This window comes from Neomonachus schauinslandi, chromosome 11, assembly GCF_002201575.2.
Source record: "Neomonachus schauinslandi chromosome 11, ASM220157v2, whole genome shotgun sequence".
NCBI classification, from domain to species: domain Eukaryota; kingdom Metazoa; phylum Chordata; class Mammalia; order Carnivora; family Phocidae; genus Neomonachus; species Neomonachus schauinslandi.
This window is the reverse complement of record NC_058413.1, coordinates 15274198-15295390: the sequence shown is the minus strand read 5'-3', so window position 1 is coordinate 15295390 and position 21193 is coordinate 15274198. Positions and strand designations below refer to the sequence as shown.

General features: G+C 50.6%; 1 protein-coding gene across 1 annotated transcript; it reads left to right on the top strand.

The window, feature by feature from the left end:
* The first annotated feature begins 6674 nt into the window (after positions 1-6674).
* On the top strand, positions 6675-21137 carry F2 (coagulation factor II, thrombin). The gene is made up of 15 exons (XM_021684791.2): positions 6675-6696; positions 7248-7506; positions 7878-8041; positions 8680-8704; positions 8994-9044; positions 10480-10585; positions 10681-10817; positions 12228-12542; positions 12850-12975; positions 13053-13179; positions 13586-13753; positions 14248-14421; positions 14681-14862; positions 20652-20722; positions 20875-21137. The coding sequence occupies exons 2-15, from the start codon at positions 7428-7430 to the stop codon at positions 21016-21018; spliced, it is 1869 nt and encodes a 622-aa protein (XP_021540466.1). The 5' UTR covers positions 6675-6696; positions 7248-7427; the 3' UTR covers positions 21019-21137.
* Positions 21138-21193: the final 56 nt, after the last annotated feature.

The following is a 21193-nucleotide window of genomic DNA, read 5'->3' as shown; positions in this document are numbered from 1 at the left end:
TCTGCTCTTCCAGTTACAGCCTGGTGTGCAGAGACAATAAACAAGACCCGTCAGATGACGGTAAATGCAGTGAAAAAAAGGCAGGGGGAGAGGTTAAAATGGGGAGCGTGATTTTACAGAGGGTGGTCAGGGAAGGCCTCTGATAATATGAGCAGGAGCAGAGACCTGAACCATGGAGGAGATGAGCCACGTGGATGTCTGGGAGCTGGATTCCAGGGAGAGGGAACAGTACTGGCAAGGTCCAGCGGGTTCAAGCAAGAGCAAGGAGCAGAGTGGCCACGGCAGAGGATGGACGGAGGTGAGGGCAGGTTGGGGACTGCAGACCGTGGTGAGGACTTGGGGCAGATATGTCCTCTGAGAGAGAGAAGTGACAGAACTCGTGGACTGCGGGAAGGAGGGAGAGCTGACTCCTGGTTTCTGACTTCGTACGTGAAGTGGCACTGGGGTGGGAACGAGACAGGATTCTGGTTGGGGGTGGGCCGAGTTTGAAGCGCCAACAGTAGAGATCACAAGCAAGCGGTCAGAAGTCGGCAGAGAGTGGGAGAAAATTGCTGCAGAGGGAGAGTCACGACAGACGCTAGTGGCTAGGTGGGCATCGAAGGAGGGGGGTGAGCAGAGGGGAGGGGCCGGACCGCCGTCCACATGGCCCAGCCCTCCGGGGTCACACAGGGGACGGCGGCTCTGCAAGGGACACGGAATCTGCATCCAACAGGATAGAAAACCCGCCGAGTACGTGTCACAGAAGCGGATAGAAGAGCGTTTCACCAAAGAAGTGGGCAAGAACGTCTGCTGCTGTCGAGACGGTTGAAGTCTGTGAAGGCACTGAGTGGAGTGAGGGCAGTTGGAAGCCAGATTGGATTGCTTTGAGGAGTAGGCGTCAAGAGAGGAAGAACTTAGATTCTTTTTTTTTTTTTTAAAGATTTTATTTATTTATTTATTTGAGAGAGAGAAAGAGCACAAGAAGGGGGAGCGGGAGAGGGAGAAGCAGACTCCCCGCTGAGCAGGGAGCCCGATGCGGGACTCGATCCCGGGACTCCAGGATCATGACCTGAGCTGAAGGCAGTCGCCCAACCAACTGAGCCACCCAGGCGCCCAAGAACTTAGATTCTTGTTCTTTCCTTCTGTCCTGCAGAATAGGTCTTGTGACCCCTCTGTCACAGATGAGGAAACCCCGGGTCGGAGCGGGTGGGTAGCTGGCCGGGATCACACAGCCAGTAACTGGCAGAGCCAGGACTGAAATGTGGGGTGTTCTCTGGCTTCCCGGCACTCGATCACAACGTCATGGGCAGCCCAACGTCTCCTGCTTTGCCCCTGACATTTACCCAGCACCTACCCAGTTGAATAACCTGTTGACAGAGCATTCTGAAATTGTCCACGGGGAGGGGGGCAGCAGGAAGTCGTGGCGCTCTGGAGAGAAAGGTCATACCATCCAAAGCCTGAAAAATAGCTGCTAATAGTTTTGAGTGAGCCAGCCCTGCTTCTTGGAGCCTGCGTGAGCCATGCTAGGTCCTGTTCTTTCCCAGCCCCTGCTTCAGGCAGGGTCATGCCGGCTCAGAGGGCTGCTCAGCTGGCGACGTGTGCCCAGTGGTTTTAGAAATCCTGGGGACATTCTCATCACGTGATCCCCAGCTGTGCAGCGAAGGACATACTCCTCACTCGGTAGTGAGCTGTGTAGGCAAGGTGGGCATGCTTTGGGTTGCTGGGGAGGCCTGTCCACACCCCACAACCCTCCTTAGGCCCAAACCTGGGATGCTCGCACCCCTTGCTCCATCCCACACACAGATGAAGAACTTTTCTCTCCATTAAGGCTGTCCCTATGTGATGCAGAGCAGGGTCAGATCCAAGCCAACAAATCCAAAGGCACGTGGTTTGGGAGCCTCTGCTCTCCAGCACTTGTGGTAAGATGTGAGCAGGCATGGGGGGGGGCACTGTGCGAGCTCCCTGTGTTAGAGGAGGACGCGGGTGCCTTGAAAGCAGTCGTTGCCAAGGCCTGAGACCAGAGAGTAGCAGAACGAGGACAGGGCCCAGGTCTTCCGACCCCTAATTTGGTGCTCTTCCAGTTAAAACGCAGTGACTGTTCTTGAAAAGATTGATCTCTGGAGTACTTTTTTCACTGAGGAAGTACCTTCCCCTGATGTCAAAATAATTCTTGTTCATCCTAATGGTAAAGTTCCTTTATTCCCTACTTCTTTCCTCCACCCCCGGGTAAACTCACTTTTTTCCCCCCCAAGATAAAGTCACTTTTAACAGTTTGGTGCATATATTACTGAACTTGAATGCCGCTGCTTGCTCTAGGGCGAAGGTGCTATGAAAATGTTGCCGGACACCTTAAACCTGGAGGCAGCTTTAACTGCGGAGTCTACAGCTGCTGAACCGAACATCAGGAGGTGTAGGAGATTAAAGATCTTTTATCCTGGGCGCCTGCGTGGCTCAGTCGTTAAGTGTCTGCCTTCAGCTCAGTTCATGATCCCAGGGTCCTGGGATTGAGTCCCACGTGGGCTTCCCTGCTCAGCGGGGAGCCTGCTTCTCCCTCTCCCACTCCCCTTGCTTGTGTTCCTTCTCTCTCTGTCAAATAAATAAAATCTTAAAAAAAAAAAGGATCTTCTTTCCCCATTTGCAACTTTAACAGTATGAGAAAATCTTACAATAGAATTATATTTGAATCACTTTTAGGGACCTGTAAACAAGGAAAAGCATCATGAACTATAAAGAGCTCCATCTCTAGACAGGTTCAGCTGTGGACTGCATAAACTCAAGCAAGTTACTTGGCTTCTCTCTGCCTCAGTTTCCTCATCCATAAAGTGGGGATAATTATGGTACCTACCTCATCAGTACTATGGACCCGGCATGTGGTGAACAGTTAATAAATTGTAGCTGTGGTATTGCAATCAGCCCTCCTAAATTGGAAGACAAGATTACGGTGCTTGCATGTTTCCTATAGGTGTTGCTTGTTTGGGGCAGGTCAGCATCATGCACAATAGTTTCATACATCGGGTGCATGTGCACTGGGTATGCTTCATAGAACAGTGAGGCTATACTCTAGCAGAATGCCAGGGGATGAAGGTCATGTGAGGGGAAGAGCAATGGTCTGAGAGGCAGGAATCTGAGTCCTGGTCCTAGCTCTATCACCAACTCTCGACAACCTTGATCAGTTAGCTCCCCACCTGGGGAGATTCCCTTTCCTTACAGTGACATGGGGAAATAGGGCCAGATCATTGCTTCCCAATCTCAGCTCCATCCTTGAGCCCTTTTGCTAACTTTTTCTTCTATGGATCCTTTTTAAAATTTTTTAGATTTTATTTATTTGAGAGAGAGAGGGACAGCACAAGTTGGGGGGGATGGGGAGGGACAGAGGCAGAGGGATAAGCAGACTCCCTGATGAGCGGGGGCTCAATCCCAGGACCCTGGGATCATGACCTGAGCCGAAGGCAGACGCTCAACTGACTGAGCTACCCAGGCACCCCTGGATCCTATATTTTAAAAGCTTTTGATTAAATAGAAATTCACTCCTTTTTTAAAATTCTTTTGAAAGATTTTATCTGCCAGAGAGAGGGAGAAATTCACTCATTTTAAAATGCTGATCAGATTGAGGGGAAGAAACAAAGTAATTAACCACCTCAAAAGACATAATTTCAGCGAAAAAGGGAAAAAATTATTCTTGTCTTAGGGTAAATTTGTAAATTTTTTTTAAGATTTTATTTATTTATTTGAGAGTGAGCACAGAGGGAGAGGGGGGAGCGGCCTCTCTGCTGAGCAAAGAGCCCAATGCGGGTCTCAATCCCAGGACCCTAAGATCATGACCTGAGCTGAAGGCAGACACTTAACCAACTTAGCCACCCAGATGCCCCTAAATTTGCAATTTTTGAGAGTTTAAAAAAATATGCATAAGGACAAGGCCATTCTTAGTATATGCACAGAGCCCTAGGCTTCAAAACGTCTGGATTTAATGATACCTGACCCTCTTTCCAGCTCTGAAATTCTGTCTTGGAACATAATTTTACTGTTTTCAGTGATTACAGAGCTTCATTTGATAACATAGCATTGGCCTTATCCATGATTTTGTTTGACGTCAACTTGTTGGGAGAAATGCAACCTCTCATTGTCGCCTTGTGCTTAGAGGAAATGTGATCCGCTTTAAGTGTGCAGGCATGTGTTTGGGGTGAGAAGCAAGAAGGACGTGTTCAGTTGCATGGCACCCTGGGCTCAGAGGGTTCCAAGAAGAACAGTTGCTAGAGGCTGGGGTGCTTGTAGTGAACCCTGAAACCTGGGTTGCCACCCAAGCGTCCCTCTCCTTGGTTTCTATTATCCTGAGCAGTCTCTCCAACCCACCCCATTTATTTCCATGTCATGAATTTGCCAGAGAGACTGGGGCCATTTGTTCTGCTAAATGTCCGTCATTCCTTGTGGTGGCGGCTAACTTCTTCCTTTATCATCTGTATTTCCTATAAACGAGTAATTAAATCTAGAGGCTCATTTAATTCAGTTTCACTATTTTAGGAAGAGCCCTTCACAGGCAGCATTGTGTATTTCCTGTTTCATATGTAATAGTGGTGTTTATTGGGTGCTTTTTATGTGGCAGGCATTGTGATACTTTACAAACATTAATACTTTGAAGGGGTAGCTTAGTATTTACTTCATAATGATAAACTTAACTCTGAATCCAACTAGATCAGAGGGAGACAGGGATATATGGACTCCAAAGAATTGCAGCAAGTGAGAACCCGAAGATCACAAACTCTGAGAGCTGGGGGTGCTTCTGCAGGGACAAAAGGAATGGTGTAGATCAGATAAAATGCAAAACCAGATTTATCAGAATGGCCTAGAGTCTTGCTGGTCTTGTCATTCCTGGACACAAAACACCATGGCTTTCACAATATCCACGCTGTCTCTCTCCTCGCCAAAGTGCCCATGCTTGCCATCCAACCTATCCGTCTTAACCACGCAGATGACAAACTGGGAGCCATTTCAGTGGGGTCCAGCATTTGCCATGGACAAGATGTCAGGACCCATAGTCTTCAAAATGAAGTTCTCATCAGCAAAGTTCTCCATGCTAATTGGATTTGCCACTGGTACCACGATGTGTGAATTCATCACCCCAACACATAAATGCAGGCATAAGTCTGGGAAAGCAGGAACCAAATCTAAGCAGAAAGCTTCAGGTATCTTCCCAGGGCCTAGAGAACCAAAGTTTTCTGCTTTGGAATATTGTCTGCAAACAGCTTGAGGAAGACATGGCCCAAGACGCCTATTAGTGGTCATATCTGCGCATGAGCATGCTATTGGCTCAGCAAGTCTGCAAAGACGCCAGTATGAGTTTTTCAACAACAGCCTTGCAAAGCAAATACTGTTCTAATTCTGATCTTATAGATGGTGAAACCAGGCCTGGTGCTCTCTTTTATGCTGTGATGCTTGTCTGTAGGGATGGGGGAGTTCTGACAGCGAGGGAACAAGGGGACCCTGAAGCCTCAGTAGAAGAGGTGCCATGTGTTGTGTGTTTTGTCCTCCTGGCCAACACCCTCTGCTCTTGCCTTTTCTCCCTCTCCTGGTTGATTCAGCACTGGCCCCAGCTGGTCCTCAGAAAAAAAGAGGATCACCTGTCTTGAAGCAGGAAGGAGGAAGCCACACCTCTCTTGTCCATTTCTCGGGAGCCAAAAAAAAAAAAAAAAGTAGGCTCAATTCCCTCAGTGAACAGGGAATCCAAATGAAAACCACAGTGAGACACCTGCACGTGTATCAGGATGGATAGTGTGAAATGGATGGACAATATAGAGGGTTGGTGAGGATCTGAACAACTAGAACTCTCAAGCACTGCTGGTGGGGGTGTAAGCTAGTACCACCACTCAGGATAACCATTTGTCCGTGACTGGGGCAAAACATATGCCTGCCCTATGACCCAGCAAATCTACGCTTGCACACGACTCTGTAGTGGCACCACTCATGCAGCCCGAACAGGAAACTAATCCAAATGCCCATCAACAGGCATCCAACGGATAGTCATGCAATGAGATACTACACAGCTTTTAAAGGAATGGACCGCTGATACACACATGATACACACAATCTGGGAAGCCTCGCACAAACAGGTATATGCTGTAGGTTTCCATTTCGATGAAGTTCAAAAATAGGCAAAACTGGTCTAGGGTGATGGTGGTTTGAGTAGTGGCGATCTTAGGGACAACAGGCAGAAGTCTGGGGCTAAAAATGTTGATCTGGTGGTGGTTACATGGGCATATGCATAAAAATGTGACTTAAACACAGGATTTGTTCTAACATTACTGAATATAAGTTAAATATAAGTTAAACCTTGGGTTAAAAAATATATAGAAAAATTGGAATATATATATCTATCGATATCTATCTATCTATATATATCCTGTATATATATACACAGGAACTGGGCCACCCAGGAATTAAGCTGATTCATGGGAGTCCTGAGCCCCAGTTCTGTGCGAACCCTCTCCCTGCCCTGTGATCTTCCCAGACTCTACGTGATGGTGGTCTAGACCCATACAGCTGGGCCTGAAGGATGGCAAAACGGGATCCCTGTGTTCCTGCTCTTTGTCCTTCTGTCCTAATTAGACCCAGGACTAATATTTACCTCGTGGAATGCAAACAGAAAATGGGGGAGGGATGGGAGCAGGGCTGGGCGAGGGGCAGCATAGGACCGGCGGCCACTCCAGGCCTGGCCCAGGACAGGTAGGGAGGAGGAGAGGGAGGGGCCCTGCCGAGGAGACCTGAGGATTTGGGCTGGTCCCCGTTCTGGGGCCAGAAGCAGGTCCAAGGAGGTGCGAGAAAATAGACCAGAGGCTCAAAGGCCGTGGGCCTGGCTCCTCCTCCTGAGCAGCCACTACACGTGGATACACCTCCCCAGCTCCCGGGTGGGAACGTGGTTGAGAGGCAGCTCTCATCTGGCTGCACCCTGGTCTCAGCTTTCTCAGATCTGTGTGTTGTGATTACATCAACCTCCCTACTGGTTTATGTCCATATACCTACTGATTGTTAAGCACTTACTACATTTCACGGGCATTACATTCATAATCTCCTTTAGTCCTCACAACAAAATACTGTTCCCATCGTACAGATGAAGAAACTGAGGCTCAGAGAGATCATCACCATGTGCTAGGATTGGAAGCAGCCTCAGGAAGATCTTGTGACCCCACTAGCCCAAGCTGGCCCACGTCTCAGGAGGGAGGGGCTGGACGATGGTGGTTACTTACACTGGCCTTTCCTTTGTGACTTCCTCCCAGACCATCTGTCCCTGGTCCCAAGAGGACCTGTCTTCCTGGATGGCGGAGTGGACTATCTATACACTAGTCCCATGGCCCTGACCTGCTGACCTCTCCCTCTTGGCTGATTTCTTCATGTTAGTTCAACATTAACCCAGAGTGGTCAGGACAAGTCCTCAGAGTCCCAGGAGCTGACACACTATGGCGCACATCCGAGGCCTCTGGGTACCTGGCTGCCTGGCCCTAGCTGTCCTGTGTAGCCTTGTGCACAGCCAGCATGGTAAGAGGGGCTTGGAGGCTGGGACAGGCTGACAGGCTGGGATGTGGGCCCACGGGCTGGGGCCTCCTGGCTTGACCGAGAACAACAGGGCCGACGCCCGGGTGGGTCTCAGCCTACAGCATACAGCTTAGGGAAGGAGTCGGGCGCTAAGGTCTGGATGTACTACGTCTCTCCTGCCATATGGAGAGCGGGCTATCCAGTGCATAGAGGGGAGCTAGTGGGCTACCGTCGGCAGCCTTCTGGGCCCTGCCACCGTCCCAGACGTCCCCTTTCAGAAGCCGGGAGGGCAGGCAAGGTTTGCTTCCGGCCCCCACGGTGGCCAAGACCGCCTGGCTCACTGAGGCCACTGTCCCACGCCCCTCCTACCGCAGTGTTCCTGGCCCCTCAGCAAGCACTCTCGATGCTCCGGCGGGCCCGCCGCGCCAACAGCGGCTTTCTGGAGGAGTTGCGCAAGGGGAACCTGGAGCGAGAGTGCGTGGAGGAGCAGTGCAGCTACGAGGAGGCCTTTGAGGCCCTGGAGTCTTCCACTGCCACGGTGAGGGCTGGGCTATGCACCGGGTCGGGGTTGGGGAGGGGTGGGCCAGGTCCCTCCAGGTGGGCCCAGTAAGGGATGTCCCAGCTCTTCAGCCTCATTTCACTGGGCTGCCAAGATGAGTGACCTCAGCCCTTCTTGGAGGCCCAGACACCTGGGCTATGTCAAGGTCTGGCAGCCTAGTGAGGCTCCAGGTCATCGGGGGCTCCTCCATCTTCTGATGTCTGTCTGCACTGGGGTCTCTGGAGGCCCCAGCCCTCATGGCTTCAGCCCTGCTGCTACTGTGGGGTGTGGGACTCTGGCGAGGCCTGAGGGTTCCAAGAGCTCTGTGCAGCCTTTCCCTTCCTCAGGGCTTTCCCTGGGCCCCATGTCCCCCGTTCTTCAATCTAGCCCACCTATGGGAACCCTTTTGGTCTTGGTTGGCAGGGGGCTCCCCTCTCCTCAAATACTCCTCTCCTCAGTGGGTTTGGGCTTCTGGAAACAAAAGTAAGAACCTACCACAAACCTCCCCAGAGCCTGCCACCTGCATGACCAGGGTAAGGGAAAGAGGAAAGCATGAGGGGAAAATATAAAGTCTACTGAAAAACAAAATGAAATGAAACAGGATATGCCACACCCTCACGCTGGCTCTTATTTTTCAGAATGTATTCTGGACCAAGTACACAGGTGAGCACTGGGAAGGGTTTGCTCCTGGAACGGAGTCCTGGGGACCCCAATGAGAGAATGTTCTACTCTGGAGAATCTTCTGGTCCATCCATCCATCCATCCATCCCTCCACCAATGCCTCTTTCCCTCCTTTCTCCCTTCCTCCCTTCCTCCCTCCCTTCCTTCTTTCCTTCCTTCCTTCGATCTCTCTGTCCATCTCTTTGTCTCTGCACTTTGTCCCCCCCCACCCTCTACTTGAGCCCCTCCTGTCCCTACCCCAATCCCAAAAGTGTTTCTGGGTCTTTTCCAGCTTGTGAGTCGGTGAGGAAACCTCGAGAAAAGCTCATTGAATGTCTGGAAGGTGAGGAGCCGATGTGGGGGTGGGGGGCAGGGTGTGAGCAGACAGCCTGGGAGAAGAGCAGAGTGGGGTGGGTTAGGAGTTGTGGCCCAGCATCTGACCTTGTCGTTCTGTTCCTGCGGTCAAGGATGCCTTTGCACCTGACTCTGTGCCTGGCAGTGAGGAAGAGGATTCATGTTGGAGGAACAAATGCATGAATGGATGAGGAATTCATATTTAAGGCCTCATTCTCATGCGAGCCCCCGCCAGTCAGTCTTCCCCATGTTCCCAGGGCAGAGCCCTGATGAGGTCACATTCATTCTTCAGAATCTTGGGTGGCTCCCCAGTGCCTCCAGAATAAAGCACAGGCTTCTCAGCCTGGCAAACTTGGCAGGTTTTGGCCTTAACCTTCCCTTCTGGCCTTATCTCCCATCACACCAAAACATGGACCCAGACCCCCAGCTACTCTGACAGCAAGCACTTCCCTGAACATGACAACATGTGTCTGCCTCCTGGCCTTTTCTTTCATTGTCATCTTCCCCGGGAACAACTATACCATTTCCTGCAAACTTCCCTGTCCTACAAGGACTAGTTCAAATGCCATCACCTTGCGGAGCCTGCAATGAGCCTCCACCCTCCTCCCCAGTCTTCTGAATACACCTTTAAGATAACAATAGACCGCAGCTCTTAACAGTAACTCTTTAACCACTTTTTAACATACTTCTGTTTGTTTTTTTTTTTCCATACTTTTATTGTTAAATAACTTATTCAACAGGAATTTTACTAAACCCCTGCTATGTACCAGGCACTGTGTCATGTGCTGGGGATTCTAAGAGAATGAAGGAGCTCCCAATCTCATGGGGAAACAAAAATACAAAATATCAGTGTAATCGCTGGAAAAGCTCTGTTCTAGGTGCCAAGACAGTGCCAGGAGAAGGAGCATTTAGTTTGCTGGCAGAATCAGGGACAACCCCCCAGAAGAAGCAGAGTTCCACCTGGATTTGTGGGATGCACTGATGAGCACACCCAGGCAGAGGAAACAGCTTGTGCAAAGGCCCTGACACGAGGATCTCTGATAACAGGACGGGTAGACTAGGGCCAGATTAGAAGGACCGTGTTCTCTTTGTCATCCTACTGGCCACGAGGAGCCACCGACTATAAGCTCCATGAGGGCAGGGACCTACCTTGACTATGTCTTATTCTTCGCTATGTCCTTAGTGCCTGGCACAGTGTCTGACACACGGTTGTCACATGGGTGGTGGGCACTCATGTGACACACTTGGTGAGTGCTGTGAGACAGATGGGTGAACTGCTGGGTACAGAGGAGGTAGCTGAGGAAATGTGGGTTAAGGGTCATGGAGCAGAGGTAGCTTGGAGGAGGTGGACAGACAGGGCTTTGCTAAGTGAGAGAGAGGGGACAGGGCCTCAGGGTAAGAGACCGGGGCTGGGGTCTCTGCAGGTAGCTGCGCTGAAGGTCTGGGCATGAACTACCGCGGGAACGTGAACTTCACCCGGTCAGGCATCGAGTGCCAGCTCTGGAGGAGTCGCTACCCACACAAGCCTGAGTGAGTGACGGGCTGTGGGCCAGTGGGCTGAGAATATGGGGCTGGCAGACACTGGACGGGGGGTACGGCCTCTGCTGAGCAATTTCCTATTCCAGAATCAACTCTACCACCCACCCTGGGGCCGACCTGCAGGAGAATTTCTGCCGTAACCCGGACGGCAGCACCACTGGGCCCTGGTGCTATACTACAGACCCCACCGTGCGGAGGGAGGAGTGCAGCATCCCTGTCTGCGGTGAGCGGGGGAGGGCTGGGCAGCCCATGGCCAAGGCGCAGGGCTCTCCATAGGGCCTGATCCTGGCTACCTTCAAGCATGGGTTAGTCATTCACAACATATTTGGGCCCGTGGGTCAGTGAAGGCAGGAGACCAGAGATAGCTGGAAGAACCCTGCCTTCCCAGGCTTTGCTTCCTTGTGACCCAGGCTGTGGCTCCCTCCAAATATGCTTTCCTTCCTGCTCGAGGCCCTCTTCCCTCCAGGAAGCCCTCCCCAACTATTTCAGTCCACGTGCCCCTTTCTGAGCGCCACAGAGCAAACCTCATGTGGCCCGGCCTGGCGTGATGCTGTCATTATTCTTTCGCGTGGTGTGTCAGTGAGCTCTAGCCACAATAATGCTGCAAACCCCACAAAGTCACAAACAGCCACAAAAGCTCAGGGGATTCACCAATAAGCATTTCTTTCTTGTGTCTGAGGGTTGGCTTGGGCGGCTGAGCTGCTGTTAGCTGCGGTTGCCTGTGTCTGCGGTGGCCACTGCTGTAGGCGGGGCTTGGCTGCCGGTTCGCTTCCGGCGTCGGCTCCAGCTCCAGCTGAGCTTGGCTCCCTGTGTGGGTTGGGTCCTGGTCTGCTCCACATTACTCATCCTGGGGCTGAGGCTGAAAGGCACCATCTCCCTTTGGCAGAGCCAAAAAACCTATTCAGACACACACAATGTGTCTCAAGGCCTGGGCTCGGAACTGGTGCATCCATTCTGCCCACGTTCCACTGGCCAGGGCGAGCCACATGCTCACGGCCAAAGCCAGCAGGTGGAGAAGTACACCTTTGCCTATACAACCACGGGGCAGAGGAGGTGGATCGAGGCGGGGGTACTAAAGAATTAGTACCAGCAATCAATCTACCAAATATGGGTTGGTGTTCTTTGTCTGCCGCATCCCTGTTGGACCCAATACTTGGTCCTGCGACTGGTCTTATAGCAAGGGACCAGTCATGATAACAAAAGCAGCTACCATATGCCAAGCCTGCCCACCCCCAACACTGGGCAGGCCTGCTGAAATTGACTTTCTGCGCATGTAGCCAGCTCAGTCATCCCAGCTACTTCTCCTGCTGTGCCCCTATAAAAATAGACTCCTTCTGTAAAAACTCCAGGCAGTCACTACCAGTAGATTACAGATAGCCCCGGAGGTGAAACCGAGTTGCTATCTCTGCCTCATGATGCACCAGACACAGCATGTATTTTGTTTAAATCTCTCAACCCTGCAAGAATGGTATCAGTCACCCCTTTTATAGGCAAGCAAAGTGAGGTTCAGAGAGGTCAAGTTACCTGAGGTCACACAGGAAGAAGGTGGCAAGGCAGGGAGTCAAACCCTGACCCCCTGGCCGCTGGTGGTCCCACCCCACCCACTCTGCTCCCCTGCCTCCCCACCCACCAGGCCGGGAGGGCGTCACTGTGCAGCTGACCCCACGCTCCAGAGGCTCCACGGTGAATCTGTCGCCTCCATCGGAGCAATGCCTCCTTGAGCGTGGCCGGTACTATCAGGGTCCCCTGGCGGTGACCGCACTTGGGTCCCCCTGCCTGGGCTGGGCCAGCAGTCAGGCCAAGGCCCTGAGCAAGGACCAGGAATTCAACCCTGCCGTGCCGCTGGTGGAGAACTTCTGCCGCAACCCGGACGGGGACGAGGAGGGCGCGTGGTGTTACGTGTCGGAGGAGCCCGGTGGCTTCGAGTACTGCGACCTGGACTACTGCGGTGAGGCGGGGCGGGGGCCTGAGGCTGGGGGCGGGGCCCGGGGGCGGGGCCGAGCAGCACCTCCCCGGGGGCGGGGCTGCCCCGCCGCTGGGGGGCGCGGTCCGCTGCAGCCGGGTCTCCAGGCTGCCGGGCGGGCCTGGCCCCACGCGCAGCTCACCCGGCTCAGGCCCGACGCCGAGTTTCCAAGGTCGCCTGCGCTGCGCTCTCACCCAGGGGCCTCCAGGGCCGCCCGGGGTGCTTGGGGGCCGGGGGGGGCGCTGCGCGCGGGCTGGCTCGGCCCGGCCCCAGCCGTGCCTGCTCCCTGCAGAGGAGCCGGTGGAGGAGGTGGGCGACGGACTGGTCGAGGACCCGGACGCGCCCATCGAGGGACGCACCGGCGACGAGAAGTTCCAACCCTTCTTCAACGAGAAGACCTTTGGCGCCGGGGAGGCAGGTCAGGCGGCAGGGGCGGCGGGGGCGGCGCGGGGCGCGGGGTACAGCTCGGCCCCTCACACCCGGCTTGCTGTGCAGACTGTGGGCTGCGGCCTCTGTTCGAGAAGAGGTTGGTGAAGGACAAAACGGAACACGAGCTTCTGGATTCCTACATCGACGGGCGCATCGTGGAGGGTTCGGACGCGGAGATTGGCCTCGCGCCCTGGTGCGTCGTGGGGGTGGCCCCCCGGGGTCTCCTTCTGGGGCCGCCCTTCCCTCGCAGGCCTGGGCTTCCCAGATGGTGATAGCGGCACCTCTCTGAGATTAGGGGTGTTGCTTCTCACATGCAGAAGGCGAAGCTGAGGCCCAGAGAGCTTAAGGGGTCTGACCCAGGAGCTATGCCAGGCTGTGCAAATTCTGGACCTGCAGAAGCTGGGGAGGGGTGCAGAAAGCAGGAGGCAGCCCCTCGGTGTCATGTGGAGGCCCCCGTCGGCCAGGGCAGCCAGGTCAAGCTGGGGTCTGGGCCCAGCAGGCACCCCTGTCCTATGCTTAAACCTGGGACTTTCTACTTTAGGGGAGGTGGAGGGGCAGCCAGCCCCCCAGCTCCTCACGCTTCCCACTCCCTCTCCCAGGCAGGTGATGCTATTCCGGAAGAGTCCCCAGGAGCTGCTCTGTGGGGCCAGCCTCATCAGTGACCGCTGGGTCCTCACGGCTGCCCACTGTCTTCTGTACCCACCTTGGGACAAGAACTTCACCAAGAATGACCTTCTGGTGCGCATTGGCAAGCACTCCCGCACCAGGTACGGACCAGGGGATGTCTGGCAGGGGTCAGAGTCCTCCAGAGTGACTGGGAGGGCTCTGGTGGCTCTGGGGGGATATGTCTGTACATGTCCCACAGTAGAAAACCCAGCAGTCTCTGCTGGAAAGGCCATTTGGCCATGTCTGGACTGAGGCTTGGAGCCGGGGAAAGAGAAACTGAGACTTTGCAGGGGGTGAAATCCTGGCCCACCCCTAGCTCCTCTGCAGGCACCAGCAAGCCGCCCAGGTGTGAGCTCTGAAGGGAGGCTGTTTGGACCAGGGCTCCGGCCTGCGCTCCTCCCCCACCTGCCGGGGCTCTCTGACTCCGAAGCCCAGAACAGCTTTAAGCCTGCAGACGCTGTCAGGGCAGGAGGCAGCCCTCTCCCCTCAAGGGTGGCCCAAGGGTCACCCCAATTCCTGGACCCTGAGGGCAGGCAGGAACTGGCTGCCCTTCACCAGGTGGCTTACAGCTTCCCCCGTCTCCCTGTTTGCACAGGTATGAGCGAAGCATTGAGAAGATCTCCATGCTGGAAAAGATCTACATCCACCCCAGGTACAACTGGAGGGAGAACTTGGACCGTGACATAGCCTTGCTGAGGCTCAAGAAGCCCATCACCTTCAGCAACTACATCCACCCTGTGTGCCTGCCTGACAAGGAAACCGCAATCAGGTGGGTGCTGGGGGCGGGGAGGGGTGCGAGGAGGGGGCGAGTGGTGGCCCTGGGCTGGGTTCTGGGTTCTGGGCCCGATAGACACTCCCCTTTCCAGGCCTGGGTGGGGTGGGGTGGGGAGGCTTGGAGTAAACCCAGAAATTCTTTCTGCGCCAGTGTTTGAGATTCTGGTCTCCAAGGGACAGTGTTGGGGCCAGGTGTTGGTGGGACTTCTGGAGGTGTTGGTGCTCACGAAGTCCTTCTTCCTTCACCCCCAAAGACTGCTCCGCGCCGGATACAAAGGGCGGGTGACTGGCTGGGGCAACTTGAAGGAGATGTGGATGTCCAACGTTGCCGAGGTGCAGCCCAGTGTCCTGCAGGTGGTGAACCTGCCCATTGTGGAGCGGCCGGTGTGCAAGGCCTCCACTCGGATCCGCATTACCGACAACATGTTTTGTGCTGGCAAGTGCCCGGGGCATGTCTGGGCCCTGGCTGGGGTGGTGGGAGGGCAGGAGGATTGAGACATGTGAAGGGTGCAGACCCGTTCAAGTCCTGAATCTGGTCACTTATAAGCCAAATGGCTTTGGGCAAAGTTGCATAACCTCGTGGAGGCTCAGTTTCTTCCTCTCTAAAATGGAGATGCAAGTCTCTGCCCCATGAGGTTGGGTGAGGGCTAAATGAGATAGTATGTATATAGTAAGGTGCTAGGCATGGTGGTAGTCACTGGTTACGTTGTCGATCCGTGTGAGTCCAGATAGCAGCATGAGGCCATGGGTGGGGGAAAAGCCTTGTTCCTTCCTTCAGTCATTCAGCAAATATTTATTGAATGCCTTTTGTGATCAGTATTTACCACAAGGACCCAATGCCTGTGTCCTCACAGAACTTCCTTCCTAGGAGGGAGTGTCCATAAACAGATGTAGAATCTAGCAGAAAGAAAAATGAAGCAAAGTAAGGGGGAGAGAGAGAGATGGGGACAAGGCAGTCTAAAAAGAGTGGTTGGACAAGGTTAGAGAAGGTCTCTCTGAGAAGAGACTAGAAGTGAAGAAGTGAGCTAGTCTAGGACAAGTGCACTCCAGGGTGAGGGAGAGCAGATGTAAAGGCCCTGGGGTGGGTGCCTGCTTAGGGTGTCTGAGGAACAGCAGTGTGGCTGGAGTGCAGTAAACACAGGCAGGGCAGCAGATGAGGGGAGGGAGGTGGGCTAGGCAGAGGATAGGCAGTTCTTTTAGGGTCTTGAGGGACTTTGGTTTTTATTGAGACGGAATTTTGGAGGGTTTGGGGGGTGAATAGATGGTCTAAATTAAAAATTTTTAGTATGGGGCTCCTGGCTGGCTCAGTTGGTGGAACATGGGACTCTTGATCTTAGGGTCGTGAGTTCAAGTCCCATGTTGGGCGTAGAGCTTACTTAAAAAAATTTTTTCTTAGTATAATTTCAGACTCACAGAAAAGTTGCAAAAATAATATAAAGAATTCCTGTATATTGTCATCCAGATTCTGTCCCTGCACTTTGTGTTTATTGACATACACACATAATAGACACACGCTGTTTGAGAGTGAATTGTACATATGCCTTGTTACCCACGTACATGAGTCTATCCAGACAAGAATGTTCTTACATAGCAAGTGCAGTTGTTAAAATCAAGAAGTTAATGATACTATACCGTTATCTAATCTATAGACCTATTCCAGTGTTTTCCAGTTGTCCTACTTATTAATGTCTTCTGTAGCAAAGGGGAAAAAAGTGTTCTCATCTGGATCCAGTCCAGGATCACACATTGCCTGTAGTCGTCAGTCCTCCTTCTTTGTCTTCCATGACTTTGACAGGTTTCATAAGTGCAGCCCAGTGAGCCTGTCGCTTGGCCCTCAGTTGGATTTGTCTTAAGGTTTTGGTTTCCTTGTGATCACATTCAGGCCAAGTGAGGTTGTGTCCTTCTAAGGGAAGGCCCATGATGTCCATTTGTCCATATGTCTCACCATAACTGGGGAGATTAACTCTGACCTCTTGGTTAAGGTGGTGTCTGCATCTGGTGGGTTTCTTGCTGTGAGGTTTTGTTTGTGTAAGTATCTTGTGGGGAGCAGCTTTGACCCTCTGCATCCTGTTTCCCATCAAACCGTTCTCCCAGCTCCGGGAGCTGCCAAATGGTGATTTTCTAATTCTGTCATTCCTTCTATGTTTATTGTGGTTTCATTGGAAGGAAGACCTCTCCTTTCTTTCATTCTATCAGTGTGGACTCACGGGTCTTTATTCTAAGAGTTATAATCTGCTACTATCATCATTTATTTTGATTTTCAAATTATCCAGGTTTGGCCAGTGGGAGTACCCTCAGCCTGGCTTCTGTGACTTTTGATGTCCCTGTCATTCCCTGAGTACCTTCTTACACTGGCACAGCAAGATGGTCTCCACTTCCCTGCTAGTGGAGAATGGTGTTTAGAAGCCACGATCTGGGTGCTATGTGTGCACATTGCTACTGGGGTGTTACTGCTTCTGCGTCCTCTCAGCAGACAGATCTAGAAAATATGTGTACGATGCATACGGTGACATCTAGATCGATTTTTCTTTCTGTCATTTATCAGTTTCTCTATCTGAAACCTCCCACTGCAATCCAGCAGGATTAATTTTAGCTTCTCCTTTTCTATATTTGTAACTCTATTGACAATGAGAAACTGGACTCCTGTTATTCATCATATAGTAACTTATTGGATCGTTACTAGAATACATTGTTTCAGAATCACCCATCCATCTCACTGTGAGAAACAATCCTCCTCACTGGTGTTTAGCATTTCTTCACAGAGTTTCTGTCTTTAGCACGTCTGTACATAGTTGAAATGCTGTGTTCAAAAGGAACTTGGGTTAGTTCTCCCCCGCCCCCCTTTGCTGTGTTATTTATTTAAAATACAGTTAGGCTAAGTTGTTTCTGATTGTATTCAATTTGGGGTCCCCCCTCCCATCTTCGTTGTTTTTGTTTATTTTTGGAGTATTAACATGGGTCTAAAACTCAGACCCTTTAAAACAGGTATACTTGGAGAAGTGACACTCTCTTTTCCTTTCTATCTTTTTGCTACCCCCCATCCTTTCTACTCCATTTCCATCTGGGCTCTACAGTCAGCCAGTCTCAGTAGTTTGTGGGTTTTTTTTTTTTCTTCCTGTATTTCCTTTTGCACAAATGAGCTTACACACACACATATTTTATCCCCCCCCCCTTTTTTAAAGATTTTATTTACTTATTTGACAGAGAGAGACACAGCAAGAGAAGGGAACACAAGCAGGGGGAGTGGGAGAGGGAGAAGCAGGCCTCCCGGTGAGCAGGGAGCCCGATGCGGGGCTCGATCCCAGGACCCCGGGATCATGACCTGAGCCGAAGGCAGACGCTTAACGACTGAGCCACCCAGGCGCCCCTTATTTATCTATTTTTAAAGATTTTATTTTTAAGTAATCTCTACATCTAGCGTGGGGCTCGAACTCACAATCCCAAGATCTAGTCGCATGCTCCACCGACTGAGCCAGCCAGGTGTCACCCAGTTTAGGTCATTTATATCCTTATTTTTTTTTTCAGTTCACTTGATCTGTCTTATACAGAGTTTGTGTTAAATTCTGCTAATGTATTTCTGTCTCCTTGAATTGCTTTATAAATGTGGTTGCTGTGCTGTTTAGTGCAGATATTCATAACTTTTGTTTTTTCAAAATGCTTTTTTTTTTTAAAAGATTTTATTTATTTATTTGAGAGAGAGAGAATGAGAGAGAGCATGAGAGGCAAGAGGGTCAGAGGGAGAAGCAGACCCCCCGCTGAGCAGGGAGCCTAATGTGGGACTCGATCCCGGGACTCCAGGATCATGACCTGAGCCGAAGGCAGTCGCTTAACCAACTGAGCCACCCAGGCGCCCGATATTCATAACTGTTATTTATTCATTGTGAATTGTGGCTTTTAACATTAAAAGTATACTTCTTCAAATTATTTTCAATTTCAGGATCACCATCTCTGTTCTGTTTTTTGTTTTCGTTTCTTTTTTTTTTAAGATTATTTATTTATTTATTTGACAGAGAGAGAGATAGCGAGAGCAGGAACACAAGCAGGGGGAGTGGGAGAGGGAGAAGCAGGCTTCCCGCCGAACAGGGAGCCCGATGTGGGACTCAATCCCAGGACCGTGGGATCATGACCTGAGCTGAAGGCAGACGCTTAACGACTGAGCCACCCAGGCACCCCTATTTTACTTTTTTTTTTTTTTTTTTTTAAGATTTTATTTATTTGACAGAGAGAGACACAGTGAGAGAGGGAACACAAACAGGGGGAGTGGGAGATGGGAGAAGCAGGCTTCCCGCGGAACAGGGAGCCGATGCGGGGCTCGATCCCAGGACCCTGGGATCATGACCTGAGTCGAAGGCAGACGCCCAACGACTGAGCCACCCAGGAGCCCCTGTTTTTTGTTCTCATTAACCTGATATACCTTTGTCCATCCCATTACTTTTAGCCTCTATGAATCACTTTGTCTCTTATATCTAGCATAGGTGGGTCTTGCTTTTTGTGAGGCAAACTAAAAATCTTTTTCTTTTTTAATAGGTGAGTTAAGCCCATTCATATTTATTGATATGATTGAATTAATATTCATATTATTTTGTAATTATTACATGTATTATGTTTCATTTGCTCTGTTTTTTCCCTATGCGATCTTTTCTTTGTTTTTTTAAATTTATATATTTAGGAAGGTTTGCATTTTTGTTCTAATGATTATCTTTGGGCTTCTACCTTTCTGAAATGCCCTTAGTTCCTTTTATATTTATGACCTTTTAATTGTTAACTCCGACCTATTGTCTATACAGCAGTCAGGGAGTTTACTTTCCTCTTTCAAGATCTTCTTTGATATTTTTAGATGCATTTTTTCCTACTTGTCAGAACAGTTAATCAGTCCTTTTGCTGAAGCTTTCATCTCTTGGTTGGATGAAGCTTGCCGTTTAGTAGATGCTTCAACAACTGTTATGGGTGTAGAATTTCCTGTTTTTATGTGTTTACAATTGTTTTTCTGTTGTCTTGACACCTTAAGCTCTGCTTGACTGCATATAAAATCCATGGCTTACATTTCCTTCAATTAAAAAAAAATATGGCTTTGTTGTTACTTTGTTGTTTTTGAAAAATCAGATGCTGGTGTAATTCTTTGGAACTTGTAAGGTATTTGGTCTCTTGTGCTTGGAAGTTTTGAGGGCTTTTTCCTTCATCTTTGAAGTTTTATTGGGCTCTGTCTCAGAGTGGAGTGTTTCAGGTCAGTTTTGTCAGCTACCTCGTGTGGCTCCTTTCAACATACCTTCAATCTTATTTTATTTCTGTTAAGTTTTCTTGGATTATGTCATAAATATTAGTTTTGTTCCATGGTTTTATTTTTCTTTTTGAGAGGTTCAGATTTCTTCTTTGGTCTGAATTCCATTTAAATCCCTTTCTGCTTTGCATTTCTTCCTATTGTTTTGTCCATTTATTTTTAATTTTTGGATTTCTGATTCAAGGCATTTTGTTACATCGTACAAATCGGCTTGAGGAAATTTAATTCAGTTATAGTTTTCTTCTGTTTCATGGTTGTGTTTTGGGGGAGAATTTCTGTTAGCTGTTTCTTAGTCTTGTTTTTTTGTTTTCCTATAGTATCTTGGTATGGATCTATTTAGTTTCATTCATTTTGTAGATTTGGGGTCATTTACAAGATTCCAATTCAACTGCACCCACTTCTTTTTTCTAGTAGATATGTACGGTCTCATCGCCACATAAGTGTTAATATTAGATGCACAATTAAATATATTGATTTGAAGTTTGGGTGGTCTCTGTATTCCAGTGCTGATGGTGACTGTGTGTGTGTAGCTTTTGTTGTTCTTCATGTTCCTTATTGTTTATGGAGGGCATGTGGGGAGATTCTGGGTAAAGGCAACTGCCATTATCCTCAGGCCACCTGTGGGTCTAACGTATCTTTAAGTCCTTCTGCCTGTTGGGTAGTGAATGGATTGTAGGTGGGGGGAAGTAGAATTCGGGGACAGTAGTTCAGGGGAGAGCTACATGTAATGTGATGAGGGGTGGAAGCGGTGACAAGTGGCTAGGCTGGGATGCATGTTGAAGATGGAGCTGAGAGGCCATGCTGAAGGATTGCATGGGGGGGGGTTAAGAAAATGGGGAGTGAAGGAGGACCCCACAGGGTCAAGTGGACACTCGCCACCTAGGTCTCTTCAAGGGGAGTGGTGGGAGCGTGAGCTGTGCGTCTAAGCACTGCTCTTCTCTCCGCAGGCTTCAAGCCCAGTGAAGGGAAACGAGGGGATGCCTGTGAAGGCGACAGTGGGGGGCCCTTTGTCATGAAGGTAAGCATGGGGCTAAAGGCTAGGAGGGTGGGTAGGCTTTCCGGGGGCTGGGGGGGAGTTAGGAGGGACTGTTTTCAGAAATAGTTGCCTGACAGGGTGCTGCTGCCATGCCTTGGACTCACCCTCTTGGAAACCCCATGTTTCTTCCTCAGAGCCCCTTTAACAACCGCTGGTATCAAATGGGCATCGTGTCATGGGGTGAAGGCTGTGACAGGGATGGAAAATATGGCTTCTACACACACGTGTTCCGCCTGAAGAAGTGGATACAGAAGGTCATTGATCAGTCTGGAAGTTAGCGGGCTGCTCACATTCTAGGCTCCTCACTGCAAAATCACAGAAACCAATCCAGCAGAATTATTTTTGTGGTTTGTTCCTAAAACTATATAGTTCTCAATAAAAGTGCCGGTCAACAAGCCTCCATGCTCCCGGTGTGTTCGTGGGCAGCTCAGAGCCAGTGCGACTGGAGGAACA

What these genes read in the sequence shown, in the direction of transcription:
- F2 (XM_021684791.2), top strand. Translation starts at nt 7,428, where the DNA reads ATGGCGCACATCCGAGGCCTCTGGGTACCTGGCTGCCTGGCCCTAGCT. An exon ending in GGCAAGCACTCCCGCACCAG is followed by an intron (nt 13,754 to 14,247) that starts GTACGGACCAGG and finishes CTGTTTGCACAG; the next exon opens with GTATGAGCGAAGCATTGAGA. An exon ending in GACAAGGAAACCGCAATCAG is followed by an intron (nt 14,422 to 14,680) that starts GTGGGTGCTGGG and finishes TCACCCCCAAAG; the next exon opens with ACTGCTCCGCGCCGGATACA.